Source organism: Cylas formicarius, unplaced genomic scaffold (assembly GCF_029955315.1).
Source record: "Cylas formicarius isolate icCylForm1 unplaced genomic scaffold, icCylForm1.1 PGA_scaffold_10__41_contigs__length_53128322, whole genome shotgun sequence".
Taxonomy (NCBI): domain Eukaryota; kingdom Metazoa; phylum Arthropoda; class Insecta; order Coleoptera; family Brentidae; genus Cylas; species Cylas formicarius.
This window is the reverse complement of record NW_026844214.1, coordinates 44,536,471-44,559,818: the sequence shown is the minus strand read 5'-3', so window position 1 is coordinate 44,559,818 and position 23,348 is coordinate 44,536,471. Positions and strand designations below refer to the sequence as shown.

Here is a 23,348-nt window from a genome sequence, read left to right as displayed (position 1 = left end):
AATGTTTACAGTAAAGATCTTAATTTTATATTTAATAAATCATGTTTGCAGAGTAAATTCAATGTTAATTTATTAGATTTTCGCAAAAAAATGATTTACAAAAGAAAATTTAACCTTAACTATATCGATTATTGTTCATTATTGATGTAGATTGTCGGTAAAGGATTAGTACAGCTATCACCATTGCATTCGAAGCAAGCTGCAGTGCAGTTTAATCCACTTTTCCTACATCCACAAGATGCTCCACATCCTGTTTTTCAATCGCAAAAAAAAAAAATTAGTAAAGATTCTGGAGCTGGTCGCTGCGTCATTGTTTACGGTATCAATATTCCGCGTTCATTTTTCCAACCCCATTCTTCTGGTAATATTTCTTTTCCGAACCATGTTTGAACTTGTAAATATACTCTTTTGAAGTATTCAAAAGCGGCATCTGCAGTAGGTGGTAAAGACGGCAGTTTAACGCAGGTATTTTTGGCAGTTGTTCTCAAAAAAGGGTTATATCTCAATGCATTAAGATCTTTTATTTTTTGGGGGGCGTTGTATAAAGCAAGAGTGCATGTAACACCAGCTTTAAAAATTCTATCGATGTCTTTGCATTCATTTTTAAAAACTGTCGCAGCATTTTGCAAGTCCGTTCGTTTTTCGAAATTTTTTGCAAACACGTTTTTGCCACGTTGAAAAAAAGCTGACGTATTTCATATTGTTGTTTTTTAAAATATATGATTGTATTAGATCCGAATTTACTGGCGAATGCGATATTATACTCATAATGGTCCATTAACCTCATTTTTATCGTTTTATCATCAGGAATATGATCAATTCTCACCATACTTTTTAATTCTGCCAGTAAAAATGGCAGTCATCATTTTCTTCAATATATTTGAAAATCTGCTCCATTGCTGCATCTACTTGTATTGTGACTGGATGAATTTTTCTTTCCTTCATTTCATCCGCTTCTTTTTCACATAAAAAGCACTTATTTTTTCAATCAAAATCAATAGAAGTAGCCGTTCGCAGTTTTTTTTTAGGTGCAAAGCATGTTGATGTGGTGTTCTTTTTTTAAAATAAGCATTAATACATCCTTTATTGATATATTTTTGTCTGCATACTGAATGCACGTAGACAAATTCGCAAGTATTTAAATACTAAAAAAGTCCAACCCCTCTTTCCACAGAAGCAGCTTTCAATATTAGTATTCTTCTAGTGACTTTTATAATATCTCTTAGCTTTCCGTTAGGGCCCGCGTTAACAACACCCAACAGCTGCTGTTGCCCCCTCTATTCCCCTCCCCCCTTCATCATCATACCTGCAGTCCCTTGAGACCCAAGATGAAGTTTGTAATAGTTCCTCTTTTTAAAATCTAATTTTACACTAATATAACTTAAGGAAAACTCCAAAAAATTAATAATTATCTATAATAATTATTAAAAAATTAAGATCGCACAAAATATTTTTTTAACATTTTTCTATATGCTATTAAAAACACATTGCCAAAGTTTATAAAAAGATTTATTGACTGACCCTGGATTCCGAGGTATAAACCTTACAGCGCTCCACTATAGAGTTTAAATCTATAAGAAAATCTACTAGGGACTACATGGACGTAGCGTTTTCATAATTTTGGTTTTAGTTTATTTAATGTAATGCTTTTTAGTTGTTCAATGAAGTGAAAGGAATTAAGTATGAAACTATCAGTTTTCCATATAATGAGTTTTAGTAAGGAAGCTAGATATTTTGCTAGAGAATATTTTGGAGAACCAATGGTGCTGACAGTAGGTCAAAGGGGTAATCATAGTTTGTTGATCTTTGGGAGTCCGTAGAGACGAGGAATTTTAGGGATGTGACAGATTTTTTCTCGGAGTCTGATAGAGAAAAAAAATTTAATCCTCTTAAAAGCTCTATTGTTGGATGATTTTTCTTCCAATTACAGTCTTTTTCTTCAAATAACCTAATTAATGATCAATTGTAAAAGTTAAATAAACAATATAAAGTTTTAAAATTGTGTTTATTCCGTTGTTTATATGACATATCAAATAATATATCTCTCTCTGTCCAACGTACACAGTTAAAAAGAGACAACAATAGCAGAACCGATCGGACCGATAAACGAATAGGTGTAATGGTAACTAGTAAATATTTTGTTTTAATTTGTTAAGTTGTGATTTTTTCGTCAAGGTCGTGAAAAAAATATAGTACGCATGCGTTTGGTAAACTCTTTATCTCACTCGTTTATTAAGCACACGCTTCGCTGCGCTCCGCTCGGGCCAAATAAACTAAACAAATAAAAAAAGTCAAATGCCGTGTACCGCACTTGTTGCATAATACATTATTGTTGCACTCGCAGTGAGATAGCTCGTCAGCTGTGATTCTGATAGAATGCAGAACACAGCCATTTGTGTCGTTCACAATATAGTATATACAGACCATTGTCGGCCCAAAGTTTAAGGTGATTGCATTTATAACTATTCTCAGTTGTTAGAGATGTCAAGAATGAAAGGAGACCTTCTTAGAGGGTATAGGTTTAAACTCAAGAGATCCGAAAGTAACTCTATACCTGAAATGATATATCATTTTGCCAGGGAAGAAAGATGAGCAATAAACAATTTCAGCAATAAATTAAAACATACCTACTTCAGTATTGCTGTTAGTAGCTGCATAAATTGACACTGTCTACAAGTTTATTGTGAGATAACGCAGTGTAGGTTTCACCCATACTAGATATGCTTTTTTATTTGTGTTTTTGTTCCTTTTATATATTTTATTACTTGCTACCATTGGGTACATTTTTTTGGAGTGAAACGTAATTAATAAATAAATAATAATATTATCAATGTAGTATTAAAAAAAAATTAAAATACGGAAGTTCTAACCAAATTAATTAGCTGCTCGAGAAAAGGAAAACGAAACTAAAGGAGAAAAAGAAAACAATTAAATAACTAGATAATTAAAATATATTAATAACGAAAAACATTTTTTTAGTATTTTCGAAATAATGCTCTTTTATATGTGTTGTAATATTTGTCATGTTACTTTTTCTATATGTTTTTGTTCCATGTATATGTTCTATAACTTGCTACCATTGGGTACATTTTTTTGGAGTGAAACGTAGTTAACAAATAAATAATAATAATATCAATGTAGGAGAAAAAGAAAACAATTAATTAACTATTTAATTAAAATATATTAATAATAAAAAATATTTTTTCCCCATAATGTAAAATGTAAAAGGTGAATTGCAAACGGCAACCCGCATAGCAAACACTAACAGATTTATTTAAGCTGCCGACGTCGCGTATTTTCTTTTAAGCGGCGAGGCCGACGTCTCTCCGAAGAAATAAAATGATGGGGTTTAATTTTCTTTTTAATTAAGGGTATTCGGGGTCGGGGAAGGCGAGGAATTTTTGCCCCTGCTTCTCGTGGAAATCTTATAAACAAAAGCAGGGAAATTTGCTAGGGCGACCCACTCCATTCCGCACATTTTTCTCGCAACCCATTTAATTACACGGCGTTGTCCTCTGGTTGTCGTTTTGTTATAATTTCTTTTTATAAAATTAATAAGAAGATGGCGCCACTACGCGACAGTTCGTCAATTAAGTAATCCTAGGGTGTTTTTTGTTTTTGAAGGGTTAGAGATACGGTTAATTCTATACCGGGGAAGTCATTCACTAAAATGATGTAAATGTTATGTGAGTGATACGGGCAAATAGGCAGCAGATGAATAGGATGAGGGATGTTGCCTAAATATGAACGGTTGCTGTGGTAGCCACGTAAAGTGGTAAAACATAATAAATAAATAAATAGAAAATCATAATTACATTATACTTATTATAAATAGTCCAATTAGATTATATTTGACAGTTACTTCTGACATGACATGAACTGACTTGTCGGAATTAAAATCGCCAAGTTGATTGCAAAGTTCGCAGTATTGCGGCATTTTTGCTGTCAGTCTTTGTAATAGCAATATCCAAAAATATCTTTCACTTACAAAAGTAGTGCAATCCTCAACACACTAAGGGATTCCACTCCTCCCCTGTACCTTGACTGGTTATTTTCCCCAACGGAATAAAAGAAAAACCAGTGCGGGTGCTGCTGTAAAATGTTATTTTAATATGCAATATTATATTAACAGTTCAGGTAGAAGTTTTATCAAAAAGTATTTATTTATTTATGAAAATTAATATTGTCCCCTTCAAAGTAATCTCCCCAGATCTACACTTGTGCCAACTTTTTTTCCAAACCTCGAAGCACTTCTGGTAAGCACTTTTGTGGTATAGCCTTGAGTTCTTCCGGCGATTCATGGGTTTCTTGCGTTTTGGGGACAGGAAAAAGTCGTAGGGGGCCATATCCGGTGAATCTGGTGGCTGAGGCAGGATTGTGATTTTGTTTTTTGCCAAAAAGCTAGACACAAGCACCGATGAGTGAGCAGGTGCATTATTGTGATGCAAAATCCGACAATTGTTTTTGCAAAATTCCGGATTTTCTTCGTATTACTTCTCGCAAATAGCGCATAATTTTAGGTAATACTCTTTATTGGCTTATTGGCCGTATGACCTGCCACCATAAACAAAGATGACAGTAAGCAAAACCTTGACATTTGATCGAACTTAACGTGCTTTTTTCGGTCTTCGCGATTCTGGGTTCTTCCATGACCTTTTTGAGCATATCAGGATCATCACTGATGTCGTTTAACAGCTCTTGAGCTATGCTACTTCGACGGTTCTTTTGTTTAAACTTTAGCAGTTTCGGCACAAGTTTTGCTGTACACGTTTCATGCCCAAAACTTCGGAAAAAATTGCATGGCACGAGCCAATGGAGATGCCGACGTCTTCGGCCACTTCTTTAATATTTATTCGACGATTTTTCAACACCATTTGTTTCACTTCTTTAACGCTATCATTAATTATTGACATGTAGCCCCCTGAATTACAAAAGTCACCTTACTTTTTGAACTTACTTCGCAAACGGGACTCAGCGGCTAACTACTAAATGTACCCGATACTAAATGCAACACAGGGCATCGGGGTGTATATGAGGGTGACTCTCACGGATCTCTATTTCCCGTGGCAAAGTCTTCGAGAGTTTGACGCCGGATTGCCGTGGGAGTCAGGATGGGTGCTCGGGCGGTTCGCTGTCGTCCTCGGGTGGGGCCCGACTTTGTGGATAGTCGTGGGCGTTTGGTAATATCCCGTAAGAGGTGGCTCAGTCACCCAGGCAAGCGTAACTTGCTCCACGTGGGCGCGACGGCCGCGGAACCCACGAGTCCGAAAATCCCCTCAAACTGCAGGCCGGAGAGGAAACGTTATAATAATGCCCATTGGATGACCCTCGGCAGAAAGCACGTAGTTAGCTTACCTCGATCTTCGGAGAGTTTTGGGAATTAATTTTGCAGCGCAGGAGGAGTAGGTCAGCCCTCCACAGTTCTGCCAAAAAATTACTCAAAAAGGTGAAGAGCAAGTGAACAACACGCGAGTCTATTGACCCATCCGTATAATTTGATCTCTCGTACTTTGGAGTTGCGCAAAATAATATCCAACGCACCAACCTTCACTGAACTCGGCTTCGCAAGGAACTCGGCTCCAGAACGAAAAGAAAAAAGGAGTATACAATGCACACCGCCTCGTTAAATACTAGAAGAATTGTTGCAAAAAAAAAAATGTAAATATCTAAAAATGTAGTACAAAAATACTTTGGTTCCCAAGACGGAAACGCAACCGTTAAGGTTAAAAACTCCACTACATTGGCCTAAGCAAACACATTTCTTGTCAACCATATCGCTATTGTTAAAAAACGAACTGTTTTTTATTCTATGGGCAATTTTTAAAGAAATTAGATATGTTGTTATATTGAGTGAAATTTCTAATCTAACTATCCTTAAATATATCAAAATTATGTATTCGGAAAAAAACCTAGTGATGTCCAGCACTGGCAACATTGTCAATGTCAATTTACGTTAATAATAAGTTCATCCACGTTCAGCAGACCACATTTCCGTTTCGGTTTTTTCCGTGACATGTTGAACATAATTACTTCAATTTTGTTCAGTAATATGTTGAAATGAAATCTGTTAACGGACCAACATGTTCTATATTGAAATCGGAGTTCATTTACGTCATATCGCTTTACTTATATCCATACTATCAATTCCATCGATAGGGTTAAGCTCATAGTAATACGGTGGTAAACATAAAACCTCTATCCCATATTTCGCAGCTTTTTCTTTAATTCTGTAGATGCCATACTCATGTCTGTATTCACGGGCAAATTCAGGCAGCTCTGATTTTAAGTAGAAGTCGTCAAACACTCACAGCTGCACTTAAACTCGACTTTTCTTCGACTTTTCATCGTCCACTAAACAGCAAATGATATTAAAGAACACATTTTTTGCACTCGCGTGGAGCACTTGCCCTTTTTTGAATTTCTTAAATTCCATGTTAATGGTAAGAAATCAAACATAAAATAAAAGATTTTTTTATTGGGAGTATTATAAGTCATTTTGACGGTGCTCCTTTACCTAATTGAACTAATCCAATTTACCTGCTCTTAAGCACCTATACTATTTAGCTTTTATTAAATATTTTATAAAGAAATTCAAACAAATGATGTTATCTATCAGATGTCCTTTGGGGTGAACCTATACTGTAGAACTGCTGTAGAATTCTTGGTAACGCTATGCCACTTTCTCCCATTTGACATCGATTGCCCATGCCACCCACACTATATTCTCTGGACTATAGCAGATACACAAAAATCTGACCTTTTGCGCTGTTAAAATTTCTAAACATGTTTTGACTTTTAAATTTTGGAATAGCTTTGATTAGTTTTGGACAAGAAATTTTCGTTTCAATGTATATGTTACGGACAATTTGATTATTTATGACAGTATCCATAATGCTGGGTCATTATGAATATTGGCCATTGAATTTGGCCAATTTAGCAAATCTGCGCTTCTTTATGATATTTGCTTACATTGCTCGCCAATAAAATTTACTGCTCTCACTTTTCTGGAATGAACCAGTTCTAGGAGAAAGTCAACTTACCGAGGAGGGCCTTAATCTTCAACTGCTATGTAAATAGAGCCATAATTTACATAATAAAGAAGTAACACTCTGAAGATTCCTTGGAAGAACCAAATGTGAAGAGAAGGAAACCCGACTTATTAAAATTTGGGGCGATTTCTGGCGAACAAACTAAGAAAGCAAAATATTTTGGCATTTGTTCTTTATATTAGGACTCAATTTACCATATGTAATAAAAAGTTTATTTATGCTGAAGAAATTCCAGTCTAATAGAATTCAGTAGTCAATCTGATTAAATCTGACAAATGCAAGTGTGTAAAGGCAAAAAGCTCGAAATGTCACCAAAGTAAAGGCGGCGCGAATATTCGATTTTTTTTGTGCACTTTTTTAACGTTATAAATAAAACCCAATTATTTCAATATATAAAACTGAATGGTCACTTTCACTATGCTTATTAATCCTCAAAATGATTGTAAATTAGTTTAACGTTAAATTCGATAACGAAAAGCTCCCTTAACCTAATCCTTAACTGTAAAACAGTTTAACTTTATCTCTTAAAATTAGGTACTGTGAAAATAAAATAATAATAATCATAATAATAATGGCCATGGCGAGAGTTAACCGATGGACGGATAAAAGATGCAACTGAAGCACTAATAGTTGTTGCTCAGGATCAACTACTACGAAAAGATGATCATGAAACAAAACAACGATGGAAAATGCAGACTGTGTAAACAAAAAAGTGAAACGGTCGATCACATTATAGCGAGCTGTGAGTTAATGGCTAGATCTGAATATATCCAATGACATGATCAGATCTGCAAATATATTCATTACGAACTTTTTAAATTTCTAGGGGACGCTCGCATTGGCAAATGGTATGTGCACAACCCGGAGGTCGTGGTAAAAGTGGACAATATAATACAATACAATAATATATAACGGGCCTGTTCACACAGATAGAACTATCGCAGAAGATAGGCCAGATATATTAATCAGGGATGACAAGAAAAGAACATGTAAGTTGATAGAAGAGTCTGTGCCAACTGATAGCTGAAAAGTTCTTAAAGTTCTTAAAATATCCAGAATGTGGAACGCAACCAGTAATAGTAGGAATATGTTCTAAAAAACTGCATAAACATATCCACAAACTGCCGCAGTCAACTATTAGTCAAGAAAAACTGCGAAGCCTTGCTCTCTACGGGACTGCGCACATATTGACTCTAGTTCTAGTTCTGGTTCTTGCGACGTAAAAGTCTGCGTTTCTACACCAGCCCTAGGTTTCTTGTTGAAACTCGCCTCTTAAAAAACCCAGCATGGACCGAGCACTGCATCAAGAATCCTGATTCTCTCCACCAAATAACCAGCCAATAACCAAATCAGTTCTGCAAATCGTGTCCGTTTCAGGGATTTTTCAACCGTCTATAAGGATGTTTTCGTTTCTCAAAAAAGGTTTACACGTCCTCTTCCTAAAAACCAAAACTACGGTACTGTAAAAATGATTTTAAAGCATTTAATATTAATTATATATACTTTGATTTTGTACAAAGTGTTCTCTCCGTGTTCTCTCATTTGAAATATTTTGCATAGGAAGAAAAAAATTTTTTTATTATTAGTACGCTTTAATAAAAGCACAATTCAACAGAAAAGTGTTGTAAAATTCCTCGGAGTTTATGTAGACTCGAGACTCTCCTGGTTCGAACAGGTGGACCACATTCTCAAAAAACGTTCTGTTTACTGCTTTGTCATATGGAGGCTCCGCAATCAGGTTTCTTTCCCCTTGTTAAAAAGGTATTATTTTTCGTATGTCTATTCCTGTCTCAACTACGCCTTGGTTTGTTGGGAGGTTCCCCACGTGCAGAGCAAGTCTTTAGGATGCAGAAACGCATTCTACGGATTATGCTGTTTAAGCGCTGGAATTTTTCATGTCGGGACCTATTTCCACAATACTCTTTATTGGCACTTCCTAGTATGTTTATACTAAATTGTGCCACGTATGTATAAAGTAACTCTAATCTTTATATGCTCTCAAGAAACTCAGATATTCAGTACAGTTTTAGACCGAATCTTAATATTAAAATACCTACACATCGACTGTCTCTTACAGCAAATAGTCAATTTGTTTTGACTGTAAAAATTTATAATAAATTGCCTATCGAACTGAAGGAGATAACTAGTCAAACAAAATTCAAATGCGCTCTTAAAGACAAATTGCTGCGCCTCGCCTATTACAATATTAAGGATTTTCTTTCTTGTGATACCTTTTAATACGTATTCGTTGTTTGTTATTGTTTATACATCAGTATTACTTATTATTATTTTTATTAATAATTTACTAATTATACTAAGATAATTTTATACTTTTACATTCGTATTATACTGACAATATCGAACACTTGTAAATCAAGTCTTTTGGAAATAAAGCTATCTTTATCTTTATCTTTATCAAAAATTTGAAACAAGTTTCAGATATTTGGCGAACAACGTGTAATTTCTTTTTTCTTTTTCTAGACACCGGAAACCCCCATTTTAAAACTTTCTTTTAAAGACCAGGGAGTTCCGAATCCCCATCGATATAAGTTTTACCGAACTGACCCCCCACCCCCATTCGGCAGATCGATGACGCGCCATCAAGATAAGACGGCTAATTTAATTTTCGAACATCGCGCCCCATATTTATACGAGGGAGGACGGTAAATTTTCCAAACCGTCGTCGGTAATTTCCTATACGCGCCTCAACGCCCTTTTCGAAGATTTATGCAAATATTTGCGAATTTATCTAAAACCGCGGTGCCGACTTGCGCTTCCTTATTTATCGAATATGCGGCTTCTCTTTCACGAACCCGGCCGTATATCACTCGATATCGACCATCGAGTCTTGGGAATGTCTCCGTTTAAAATCGTTCCCGAAAATAGCTGATTTGTGTCGTCTGCGCCTGAGCTCTCGGTAACTATACACCAAAAACATTTTATGCAAACGACAGGGAACAAAGCAACATCGGACAGAAAATAACGGTGATAAGAGTCGGACAGTGAACTCAATAGAAACTGGAACGGCACCGACGTGACAGAAGAATGAGGAAAATTTTACAATAGAAGAAAAAAGGCCAGTAGTGGATAATTGTGTCTTTTTCTTGTTCATTTATACAAATGGAAGAACGGGTATTTTCTGAAATAAATTACTTATTACAATTTCATTCGATAATATTATTTAACGTTTGGTCAGGATTTTTACATTCCCTACATTACAGTGTATGAAATTTCGATCAACATATTAGTACAGTATCGATGGTAATAGCAATATCAGCATTCTCGCAGAAACTTTCATTTGCAACCAAAAAATAATTTAAACAATAGGCACGAAACAATTATTTGTCCATCAGCGTCAATTTCTATTTTAACCCTCTGGACTTCTTGCAATTGAATTTACCTTCAAAACTCGTAAACAAGTAGGAAAAGTGAGAAATAATGTAAAACAATGGATGAGATACTCGTCGTGAAAAAAAAAACATATGACTTTCGGGTTCACTATTTTAAATACAAACATTTTTGCAGGATATGACGGTATATACAGGGTGTCCAGTATAATATGATGTACATGGGCATGTTGGAAACTGTATGAGATACAGCGTCGCTTAAATTGAATAATAGTATAAAAAAAATATCTAACATTTTAAATCGACACCCTAAAAAATGAAAATGTCCATTTTTGAAAACCCACAATATTTTCCTTATTAGAGTAGCTGATATGTTCCAATTTTCAGGACATAGATAAAAGGATGCGGCGATGCTAAGATAATTGGGCCTACTATATTTGCGTACCGCCGAAGTCAACATTCGTTTTTTTTATGGGCGCCATAAATTTCGACATTTTCAAAGTCCTCTTTCAAAATGCCTTCCAACCATGTATAATACATTTATGTTTGGTCAAGATAAATCCGGAAAAATAAGAAAAGACTTCAACCGGGTAGAGCTATGTTTAGGGGTCTGAAAAGCAACCTTGTCACTTACGGAAGTTTTGCTAAGGTGAAAAGGGACAAATCTCCAGATGAAAGTAAAGAAAATTTTGTCTTGCAGAGAGTGGTTGAGATATTTCGTACATCTTTACGTTAGATTGCTCGGGCAACAGCGAAAAGTAGTTTAAAGCGTCATAGATGTGAACGGCCTTGCCAGGAAATTCAAGATGTCAATACTGTTAGAAGAGTGGCATTGTGCCAGTGATTTATTCAAAAAATAAGGAGATGAGGGACGATTTACTCATTGTGAACTCTTTAATCGCAAGAACACTATATTTTGAGCAAATGTAAATCCAAGGCTAACTCATGAACTGAGGTGGGTGTTTAACATTTGGTTTTGTATTTTGGGTACCTACAAAAGTGGACCATATTTTTATGATAGCAACTTAAATTAAATTCTGAGAGATATTTAAACCTTGTACAAACAAACGTAACAGAAGATCTTAAGAACCTTCCACTAGTGACTCTGCAAGAAATGTTTTTCCAACAAGATGGTGCACCGCCACACAATGCACAAATTATTTCGAACTTTTTAAATGCAGAATTTCCCAATAGGTCGATAGGCAACCTGGGACCGGTCAGATGGCTTGCGAGATCCAGAGACATAAGACCCTTGATTTCTTTGTATGGAGTCACCTCAAAAATCAAGGTTCTATGGAATCGTTGGAGAATTAAGAGAAGCTGTTAACAGTATCACTTCGCAACTATTAAGACAGTCCTGTGAAGCTTTTTTGAGAACACTTACTCTAATTTGTTGTAAAATTCTGTATATATTCTTCATTTTTTGTGCATTAAAGGAATAAAGAACATTTAAAGGTATGTATGAAAATTTTACTGACTTCTTTTCTCGATCCTCTTCCTGTGTTTTAAAATTAAATATCAATATCGCCAGCAATCCTGAAATCTTATTTTTGTTATTTTTCCGGATTTATCTTGACCACAAATTCAATATGGAGAAAAACAAAAGTTGACTTCGGCCGTACGCAACATAAAAAGCCTAAATTTTTTTCACGCCATTTTTAGCATCGCAGTATCCTTTTACCCACATCTTGAAAATTTAAACATTTTAGCTCCTATAATAAGGAAAATATAAGTTTTAAATAACGGACATTTTCCTTTTCGCCCTGTATCTACGAATTAAAATAAAAGTTAGATTATTTTTTGGCAAATACATAAGTATTTTTCTTCCATTTACTAAATATGACATGTCATAAATTGACATTTTCGTTTAAAATGGCAGCGCGATTTATATACATAATTTTCGAGTAAATCAAGTTACGTAATTAAGAAATCCACAATGTCCGTTTACTTTAAACGGAAGATGTTAATTTATGCCTGAAGAATAATTGACTAAGAAACATTTAAAAAGTATTATATTAAGCCAATCTAAAACTTCGGGTTGTTCAAAAATATATACTACTACAATAAGAGCAGTTTTCCACTTCTAATAATAAATTATAAAAAAACGATCTAATTTGGAATGAGATGGCGTTCAAAAAATATACACGGATGTATTTATGATTTCGAAGATTTAAAAAAACAATTGACTACAATATTTGCAGGATATGCAGCTACGAAGAAAAGGTTGTTTATATGTTAAAAACACTTGTTTTGTTATTCTTTTGTTTTCTTGTGACTTACAGGTAATTCTATTTATTAGGAAAATGCCAATAACACTGCCATTTTGAAGGCAAATGTCGAGTTCCAGAATACAATGCTCTGAAAATATATACAGAGTTGCCTTCAAAATTTTGAACTTGATCATTTCCAGTCTTTTTTTTAAGTAGATTTCTTTATTGTGAACAAAAGAACTACTGCTACGCGAACATAGATCATGGAAGTTTTACTCGCTTCTTTAACGAAAATAATAGTTTTTTTCATTAAATAAATACACGTTTTAGTTTAATTAAACTCTTGTTGGTTTGGACATATTTTTTAAAGAATCTCTTTATACTTAGGTGTATGTAGTTTAAGAAAGAATCACTTTACGGAATCTGTAATTATAATTTGTTCCTGGTCTTCGTTGAAATAATGTAGGAATATTTATTTTTAATTATGGAATCGCAAAAGAAACCTAGAGATATTTTGTAAAATATCACTGCTTTAATTTCCATTATTATTTGGTTCGTAGGTACTCGGACGTCACGGTGGTGGGCCTCGGCCGACCAAGGTTATTATTTTCATCGCTCGAACGCATCACGAACAAAAAAAGACCGCCAATTTTGTGCGACATAAATAATCAAGAGAGTCACGAAAATCGTGTGTCGACAATACCGTATATATGGTGCTCGAACGTAAAAAGTCCTTCACGTCAATATTTTCCCGCCTACTTTATATTTTTCGCTTTTATTATTATTTGAAACAGATAATTTACACAAATTTGAAATTCTTAATTTGAGTTAATTGCTTGAAGAACAGGCAAGACGTATTGAGGTGTTAATTCTGCAAAAAATAAACTTGATGAGATATGCGCTGTAACAATTTTTGTTAACACTAATTTGGTAGTTCGTTTCGAATAAAAAGTAATATAATAAAATACAAGAAAAGGAAAATATTAAATACTAAATCAAATATGTTTTCGTAATTCTAATATTTTTATTTTATTTTTTCCCTATTTTTTTCAATTTAACATCCTGTATCCTGTATATTGATACAAGCTTTTTCATATTTTTTAACACTCAACCTGTATAGCTCAAAATCTCAAAATATCTCAAAAACTGGTAAAAATATCAAAATGCAAGAACTACAATTATAATCGAGCAAAATAGGAAAAAAATAAGTGACAGTGTCACCTGTTAAAATTGGAATGTCTGATTTGTCGCCCTCTAAAGTGAAAAAAAATAAAAAATTCTGCAGAAACCATTTCCATCTTTTAAAAAAATGCATCAGTTCTCATCTCCTTGTACCTTATATTTTTATATTTGCAATTTGTCTCTCAGATCTCTGTCGGTTTAAAAATTTTTATAACTTTGCCATGAATGCTAAATTTTATTTAGATAATATAATACTTTATTTAGAATTTTGTTTAGAAACTTTTATTAGAATATAGTGATAAGAAAATTATTACAAAGTTTCGTTTGATTGTTTTTTACATCCTGTTGCTCAAAACTTCACGACATACGTTGATATTAACTATCCCAAGCCACCTTTGAATAATGGAGCTCAAAATTTGTCCTTTTAGCAGAAATGATTTGAAAATTACAATGCTGCTAGCTTAGTTTCATAGTAAGAGAGAACTGGGAAATCATCAACCATAAAATCAACTGAAATGAACGAAGATAAAACAAAAATTTGAACGGTCAACCGTAAATTAACGCTCCTGGTTATTGTCTATCCACATGATCGATGCCGCCACATATTTCAGCCGAAATTTACTCTAGAGCTGTTTTCAAATTTAGATTATCACTACTTATGAAGATCCGATAAGCTAAAGGTCCGTGCAACCAAATTAGGGCACTAATTACGATTCTTGATTAGTTTTAACTCGATAAACACATTGTAGACACTATCAGCGTTATGACGTCGGTGGAATTGAAAAATTCCCTTTTAAATGGCTTTACTGTGCTTTTCAGCTTATTTATAGAAAAGCTCAAAATTAGGAGCTATTATAAATTGGTTCTTACGTAACGTCTATTTCCAAAGCATTTCCCTTGGTCCTTTTTTTTAATGGTGTCCATGCAGTTAATTCTTTAGGAAGTTATATCGGCATTGTTTTTAGTTTCTAGGTCTATAAAGGCTTCTAGATACTCAGTATTATCCAGACCTACGATTTCGGCAACAAACTCTTCATTGTAACTTAATTTGGGATCAATATGTTTCCGTAAATCTGTTTCAGAAACATTAAGAATTTTGTGGGCCTGAACGTACGCTTGTTTTAAATTATACTTATAAGGCCGTGGATACAGACTCTGAATTTCAAGGGAAATTAGTAATGTCGTTTAAAACAAGAACGTTTAGCTGGTATCGTTTGTTTGCATTTAAGTTGCAACCAGGAAGCATCACGTCACGTCTTCACCTTTGAAATTTGTTTGGCTTAGCATTTCATAGCTTCTTGGGCTCATTCATTCTGGAAAACAATATGTACACCGATTTTACTAAAAAATTAACCCATCTATTTTAGTGTGCAAATGACGTATCATTTCAAACGCCAAATTTTACATAATTTTCTGCATTTACAAAATAACACTAAATAAAACAACGATATAAAATATCTTTGACTCAATTTACTCACATGAACTATAACAAAATTAATCACAATAATTTATTTACCCAAAACATTATTTCAAAGGCGACAAGCAAATAAACCTTAACGTGGCACCATCTAGTAAATTAAAGCGAAACTATTTAAGTGGTTTGCATAGTTCGAACTACTTAATGGCATAAAAATCGAATTCCTGTAAAATATGGGGGTAAGAAATTTTCACGGTTGATGATACCTTAGACGTTTACGGGAAAAGTACTTTGGATTGGTCTAAAAGCTTGGTTAGGTCCATAAGCTGCGATGCTCTATGGATTTAAAATATTTTTAACGCTGCGATGTTGCCGCTTCTTCGAAAAAATAGCATGAACATTGGAATTTTAAATGGGACATCATAAGCATTGTCCGATGGGCCAGTACTTGATTGTTTTAAATAATACGTTCTTATACCCGTCTTCAGCAATTTTCGGTTTCCGAAACACAGATTCAATTAATATTTTATCACTACGGTACTGGAGTCAGTAGAGAGCAAAAATTTTTGGGCCCAGCTTAGGAAAGCACCATCCATTATTTCTTAATATCGAAATAAGTTCTATATTATACAGGGTTGGTCAAAACCAATCATTTGCCTTCGAGATACAAAAATGGTGAAAAGTGCACCTCATAAAAGAAAGGGGAAATTTAGTATAAATGTGTTTTAATTGCAACTAATTAAGTTTGCTAATTTACGGTAAATCATGCAATGCTGCAAAACACCTTCACATATTAATAACAGTGGTAAATGATTTTATCTACAATCTTAGCCTTCAGGAACTTCGCATCTCTTCAACTCTACTTCAACGGATTTTAAAGTGTTTAGAATGAAATGTAAAAATTGGATTCACTTTTCTGTCCAACTTCTGTTTTAAGTACTTAATATTTTTTTAGAGTAAATAGTTTTTTAAATGTATTTTTTAAAATGGTTTGTAAAGCTTTCTTTAATTCTGACAAATTTTCTCTTCTTCATGTGTTGCAAATCAGGATTCGTTTCATTAAATTTTATGCATGTTTAGGCTATAATGTGGTTACGTTGCCCATGCATAAGCAAATTCAGTACAACGTTATTAGAATACTAGTTTCCTTTAATTTTGAACCGATTTGTTGACAAAATCTCCACCATAATCAATTGAAATTGAAATAAATAATTGTTCATTTCAATTTCAATTATTTATTTCAGAAACCCAACTATATAGGTATAGGGATCTCAACATCATAGAAGGGAAATCTAATTTTCTCTTAGAATATGTGATAATATACCGGGTGTTCCATTTAAAAAAATGAACTTCACCATTTTTTTATCTCGTAGGAAAATCATTGGGTTTGACCAATTCTGTATAATATAGAACTAATATCAATATTAAGAAATAATGTCCAGCACCTCCCTAAGCTACGTCCAATATTTTGACTTTGTATTGGATCCAGTGACGAAGTAATAGAAATTTAATTGAAGTTCTGTTTTGGTCGAAAAAATTAATTGATCAAAACTACTTAACTTCTCGAAAACTACTGCAGATAGGTATAGGAACGTATTATTCAAAAACAATTATAAAGTATTATCGGATCATAAAATGCAATAATATTTAATGCACCTGTCGGCGTAAAGGTCTAAGGTACCATCAGGCGTGAAACACCCTGTATATTCATTTCAGCAATTTTTTTTGAAAATTACAATCTTTATCAAGTTATAAACGAACCCACAAGAATTCCAGCAACTAATAGTACGTTGATTGATACGATGTTTGTTAATGAACCGATTTCCGACCATAAATTAATTAATTGAATTTTCAACAATATATATGCAACTTACCGTGGGACAATATCATCTATGAAAACGACATTGATGAGAAAATTACAATATTTGATAATTTACTATTAACATTATTTGATGCACATGCTGCAATTAAAGAATAACGTATAAGTAAACCATAAGTAATAAGTTCTTTGCAACTGGGGTTGACGAAATCTCTACACTTATGATAAGTTGTCACTCACATTATTAATTCTTCCATAGAAGTAAACTATTTTCCAAAAAGCTGGAAAATGTCACTTTTAAAACCATTAGCTAAAAATAATGGCCCGACAAGTTTCAATGACGTAAGAATAATAAGTATATTACCAGCACTATCAAAAACATACGAAAAAGTTCTTTGTAATCAAATGTATACTTATATAATGGATAATAGAATAGTGCCAGAAAGTCAGTGTGGTTATAAACGAAAAACAAGTACTGCGAATGCTCTTATAAGTGTCATTGATGATATTGTCCGAGCCACTGACAAAACACTAATGAGTGCCTTAATACTTTTGGATTTTTCGAAGGCATTCGATATGGTGATTTCCAAGCTGAATTTCCATGGTTTTTCCTCTAATTCACGCGAGCTGATTAAATCGTATTTTTCAAATCGATATCAGAAAATATACTGTGATGGCAGATATTCGAAAGAAATTTAAATTTTCTCTGGGGTGCCGCAAGGTTCCATTTTGGGGCCGTTTTTTTTTATTTACACATCTGACATTTTAAAACCTTTTAATTTTTGCAAAGTTCAGGCATATGCCGACGATACTCAATTGTATTGCTGTTTTGATTTTAATAGTAGCATGGATAGGGGTATTTATAAATCATGATCTTTACAGGATTAGTGCCCATAATTTAAAGTTAAAAATAAAGTTAAGCTACTTGAACAAAATATTAATATAATGTTAAATAATATTAAACTTTCCGTTGTCGATTCAGCAAAAAATTTGGGGTGATCATGGATTGCGATCTAAGATTTCGTGAATATTTAAAAAATATCTTCTAAAAGACATATTTCTCACTAAACATGTTATATAGTAACAGGCACATTTTAAATTTTAGACTAAGGAAAAAATTATGTTCTTATTCTCTCACATTTTAACTACTGAGATGTAGTGTAATGTTTTTTTTTATTGATAACGAGTGTTATTGCCGTATTCAAAGGTTGCAGAATGTTTGTGTTCGTTTTATTATGAGTCTTTGAAAATATGACCATGTATCTTCTGCATATCGTCAACTTAATTGGTTTAAAATGGAACAAAGAAGAGCTCTTCGTTTCAACATATTCGTTATGAAAATTATCCATAACCTACTAGGAGAGCGGTTTACTCCTGTGAATGTAAGAAACAGATCATTACAAATACAATTTTTCTAATAATGTGTTGCAAATTATGTTATTAGCAAGGGATTATACTGAGTTATCAAATTCTTTATCTTCAATTGCATTTTCTGTAGTGTGTAGTAGAGTTATGTTGTTCTTCCGATTTTGCAGGTATTTTTCATACTTTATTTGTTGTTCATCCAATTTTTATTTGAATAAATAGTGCGCTATTTATTAATTATATAAATAGTTCTTTAGCGGTTCAGTACAGTAGTTATTTAAAGCTAGACTGCACCGCTTTTGAGCTATCTGTTTACTTTTCGTTGAAAAATATTAATATTGTATACTGTTCTTTTATGTTATAAGAAAGGCCATTTATTATTATTTTTCCAGCCATATTTCGATTGCTGACTCCTAAAAACACTTTTGACATTAGCTTGCGAACCGCCTGAATAAATAAATTTCCTACCTGTTTATGTGCCGTCCATTTTGTTCAGTACGCTGTGTTTTTCATAAACTGGAGGAGCATCGAAAATTATTGCCAAATTAATATTTTTTAAATTACTCTACACCTTTCTGATATAAAGTTTGAAAAGCGAATGAAAATTTTTGCAGGATTTAAATTCAGAATCTGCCAAGGTCGTAACAGGACCAAGTTTGTTTATTTTTCGAGGGAGAAATAACGGAGCAAACAACAATCGCGTCAATTTTTTTCTGCCCCTCCATCCCCCTCGATACGCCAGTCAGCCGTGACTGTTATCCCATCCGAATGATTTATGGTTTTCGCTGAGAGCCGATCGCCGAAAAAAAAACTTTGATTTACTCCTCTTATTTAGTTTGTTGGGGTGGGATCGGTTTGGGGTGCCAAAGTCACAACGACGCTGCTGGTAGTATTTTCTGCATAAACATTACTTTTTATGCCCCAGTTATGCAAGGGGCGGCGGTAAGTGTGAGAAGATGGTATTTAAAATTGCTCGATTGTTGTCTTTGTTAATGGACTGATTGTTTTTTTTCTTTAAGTTGATTTTCGCTTTGGTTCCAGGCAATTTGGGGCCGGGCGGCTCGATGCGCAGTCGGTAACTTGTCGGTGTCGAAGTTGTCGTTGGAGTTCGCCATGACAGATGACGACGATACGGAAATGGTAAATAAATTTTTCAGAATTCTTTTATAAATTTTGGAAATTAGAAAAGAATCGTCACTAACATTTATGGGTACTAACTCAATATGGGTCTGGTTAAAACATCCCACAAGTTCTTCAATACTTTGAATAACTTTCATGCGTTTCAGTCCCTTCTTGTTCACTTTTCAGACGCTTGTTAGTAAAAAAAATTGTATATTGATGTCAATTTTCCAACAACTTACAAATTTAACAATTTTAGGAACAATTTATTTTAATTATCTATGAGAATATTTTATAATAAACGCTGCACGTCGGGTTAGACTCTTTACAAATTCTTCGGACCTTGGTTTGATTAATCTTCTTCCATTTCAATTCTTTTTTCTTCACTTTTTGAATTATCGTTGTTTGAAAATTTGTATGTCGATGTCAATTTTGAAAAAACTTACAAATATGTCAAAATAATTAGATTTTCTTGGAGAACGGATTTTATTTCGAGAACTTTAGGAATCTCATTTAGGAATTGAATTAGGAGCGTATTTGTATTCCATTTGAAAAAATGTCTCATCGTCAACTTCTATGTTTTATAAATACCCTGTATATCGCAAAAGTATTTATTTTACGTTCGAGCCTGCTAAATATTTAACCCTCCCAGAAATACAAATTTAACTTGGCAAGACCGCAAGATACAGATTTAAGGAAATATTTTACATAAATAATCTAAGACGAGTACTGGAAGGAAAAAATGAACATACAGGGTTGTCTCATTTAAAAAATCAAACTTGTCCTTAACTTGCGATAAAAGCGGCACCATCGTGACACAAAAAATATTTTAAATCGATGGTTTGCGACACACCTTGTATACATATAGTTATATTTTTAAATGTTATTTTTTAAATGCTTTTTGTTTATTATTTCATTGCATTCGAAAAATGTTAAAATGTTAAAATGAGATATTAAAAAAATATAATTCAAGTATTAACCGTACATAAGATAAAATATTAACGAACAAAATTTGATGTAGAATACAATTACAATTTGATATTTTTATTTCCACTTATTTTAAAATAGGATCCGCCATTCCGATAGAGGGAAATATTAGTATTAATAATAATAATAATAATAATAACAATAATGATAATAACAATAATAATAATAAATAAATTTTATTGGCTGAAAATTAATTACAGAAAACATATTTGTGTATATTATATATCATTATCCGCATTTTAGCAATTTAGAACTGGTCAAAAAAAGTTAAAAGATATCCGCAAAATTATATATCTAGAAATAAGAGCTAAATTGTATTAAAGTTATATTTTCAAAGAACAACAGAAGTGATAGAGAAAAAGGGAAAATAAAAATAAAAAGGAAATGCGTATTAACAATTAAGATATAATCCACAGCACTAGCCATTATCCAAGAGGGACTGTTTGCATTTTTTTTTAACAATTAATACTCAAACATTTAAATTGTCTAGGGGCACCGTTGTATATGTAATGGTTTTAAGAAAACGATCTTTTATAAAGTGCGATATAGTGAGGAGGACGCGAAATGTAACTCTGAAATCTTAAATTTAAATTATGAATGTCGGTTCTGTATTGAATTTTATTTACTAAATAAGAGGGGCATTGATTGTTGAAGACTGTTAAACAATACAGCAGAATGCAATTTTCGTCGATTTTCCATCGATAACCATTTAGTTTCTCGTAACTTATGTGATATTGGCATCCTGCCTATACTGTGCACAAATCGTAGGATTTATGTACCCTCTGAATTGTGTGTTTATCTATTTTATCCAAACATGGTCCGTACATTACTTCACAAAAATGTTTAAATTTATATTATCCCATCATATAATTTCACAATCCAAAAAAATCCGATAATGCTTCCTTAATAATATTAACAATATTTAAAAAATTTCCTTTAGGTGACCTATAGAGTGAACCAAAAATATAGGCAGTGTTGAATATTCTTATTTCCACCCATAGAGTGAACAAAAAATATAAGCAGTGTTAAATAATATTGTTTCCACCCGTATCTCCTTTACGGCTTCCGCAGAGGTAGAACATACTATATCGTATTTAAAATTACTACTGACATACATACCAACGTCTAATGAACTTATAACCTTTGTCTGAATGTTCTCAGATGTAATATTCGGTGACCATGTCTCATAAACTCTTATTACATCATATTCAATTTGTTCAACTAGTGCCCTAAAATCTATGAAACGTGGCAAGAGACCACTGATATTCTTCATGTTGTTTATATCAAAAACAAGTAAATTATGTACACTATCGGCGTATTTAAATGCCGCTCAGCCTTTATTCGGAAATTTTCTTCCTCAGTCCTCCGCCAAATTCTGTAAAAATGTTGCCTCCTAATGTCCTCACCCAGTTTTTCTTTGACTAGAAGCAATACTTCATGCCTTTCTTTTGCTAATTCTTCAGTTATCACGACTTTACTATTCTTCAGTTTCTTTTTCCTGGGATAGACCAGATTTCGTTGATGCACACTATCACAATTGACAATTAGCGCTCTATTTTTGTTCGGAATTTGTGAACCCATACGATAGCAGTGAACCAAAAACATTTTTAAAAAGTTTACGTGGTCTGTGACTCTGATTTTCAAGTTATAGGTGTCGCTACGTCTAGTGAAATATAAAATTCGTTTTTTTTAAACAAACAAACATCAATTTTCCCACTCAAAAAAACCAATTTGTCGCTAAAATGTTTTATAAAAATATTGCCGTAACGCCTAACAAAACAAATTGTGATTAATCGAAAATAATCAATGTTATTTTAAATATTTCGTTACTCGTAATATTTTGAGACCCCGTCTGACCGCAAAAAAAAACAGTAAACCCGGTTTATTTTCCCACAGGAATTTTATGCAAGGCAATAACAGACGGGATTGCGCCAGTGAATTCGGTCAATAGTAACATATTTTCTCGGAATATCCTCTATAAAGTTGGAAATGTTAGAAAATCGAGGTTGCTTTTTGGGTATATTGGTAATTGGTAATTTTTATTATTTCCAACAATGTTGTCAATAATATTGAGAAATTTCTTTACGAAAATAAAATGGGTCAATTTAATTTTTCATAAAAAAGTGCTCTTTATAAATAAATAAATTAATTTCTTGAATACTGCACACAATTTTTTTGACGGAAAATTTATTCGAGCCAATCCACTCGAGTTTAAATTTCTAAAATAGTACTATTGTGTTTAATTTAATTACAGGAAAAATTAAAATTATGTTTTTGATAAAATCGTGCCAATTAGGTTGTAAAGCAAAAATTTGTTTTATTAAGCTGATTTTTAAATACGCCCGACATTATAAGGGATTAACAACATTGCGTATTTGAATAGGTGACTTGAACTAAATTTTAATTTGCAGAATATTGCTTATACAATTAAGTTTATCTTATTAAAAAAAAACAATTTACAAAAAATTTCGTAATTCTAAATAACAAATATAAATTGTAAAATTTAAATTCTCTTTGAAATGCGCTGTCATTGGCTGTGGCCGGTTGTGACGTCAATTCGCTAGTAAGATTACACGCCAGCCATTAGAGAACTACAACGCATTCGGCTTGGTGGTTTTCATATTAATTTTAGTCTTGTGTTGTTGAGTATCAAAAAGAAAGTTTTGGAATGACCGAAGCCGATTTTTTAATAGGTCAATCTTTACCTTTAGTTAATATGTTAATCTTGACATCTTACATACAAAACATCGAAAGTATTTCTTTTGCTGATGTAAATGTAAAAAAAAAACAGAAAGGATTTTTTTAAACTAGTGGAAATCCAAACACTGATTTTAAAGTATATTGGCATTGATA

The 23,348-nt window shown here is 33.1% G+C and overlaps 1 protein-coding gene across 4 annotated transcripts in view; it reads left to right on the top strand.

The window, feature by feature from the left end:
* Positions 1-23,348, top strand: part of LOC132708277 (protein madd-4) — a 535,295-nt gene that overhangs the window by 305,500 nt on the left and 206,447 nt on the right. For all 4 annotated transcript variants that reach the window (XM_060680501.1, XM_060680499.1, XM_060680500.1 and 1 more), the window contains exon 4: positions 19,431-19,529. In XM_060680501.1, coding sequence (XP_060536484.1) covers positions 19,431-19,529 — 99 coding nt within the window. The remainder of the gene's footprint in view (positions 1-19,430; positions 19,530-23,348) is intronic.